General features: G+C 63.1%; 1 protein-coding gene across 1 annotated transcript in view; it reads right to left on the reverse strand.

Annotated features, from left to right (window-relative positions):
- Nucleotides 1-207, reverse strand: part of ACOT11 (acyl-CoA thioesterase 11) — a gene marked incomplete at its 5' end in the record, with an annotated part of 8,675 nt that extends 8,468 nt beyond the window's left edge. Inside the window, one exon of the mRNA XM_009873606.1 lies at nucleotides 192-207. Coding sequence (XP_009871908.1) covers nucleotides 192-207 — 16 coding nt within the window. The remainder of the gene's footprint in view (nucleotides 1-191) is intronic.
- Between the last annotated feature and the right edge of the window lie 7 nt (nucleotides 208-214).

Raw genomic sequence — 214 nt, forward strand, 5'->3', positions numbered from 1 at the left:
ATTCCTGCTCCCGTTTGCTCTCTAATTACTCAGCAGAATGGCACGACGCGGTTCCCCAGCTGGCGCCAGCTCCCAGGGACAGCTCTGGACCGCCAAGCGCGATGTGGATGAGCTGGCTCCCAGGGATGCTGCCAGGTCCCTTCCCTCCCAGCCTGGCAGGGTGGTTGCTCGGGTGGGTGAGGATGACTTACCGGAGAGGCAGGCAGCTGTGTCA

Source organism: Apaloderma vittatum, unplaced genomic scaffold, assembly GCF_000703405.1.
Source record: "Apaloderma vittatum isolate BGI_N311 unplaced genomic scaffold, ASM70340v1 scaffold27877, whole genome shotgun sequence".
NCBI lineage: Eukaryota > Metazoa > Chordata > Aves > Trogoniformes > Trogonidae > Apaloderma > Apaloderma vittatum.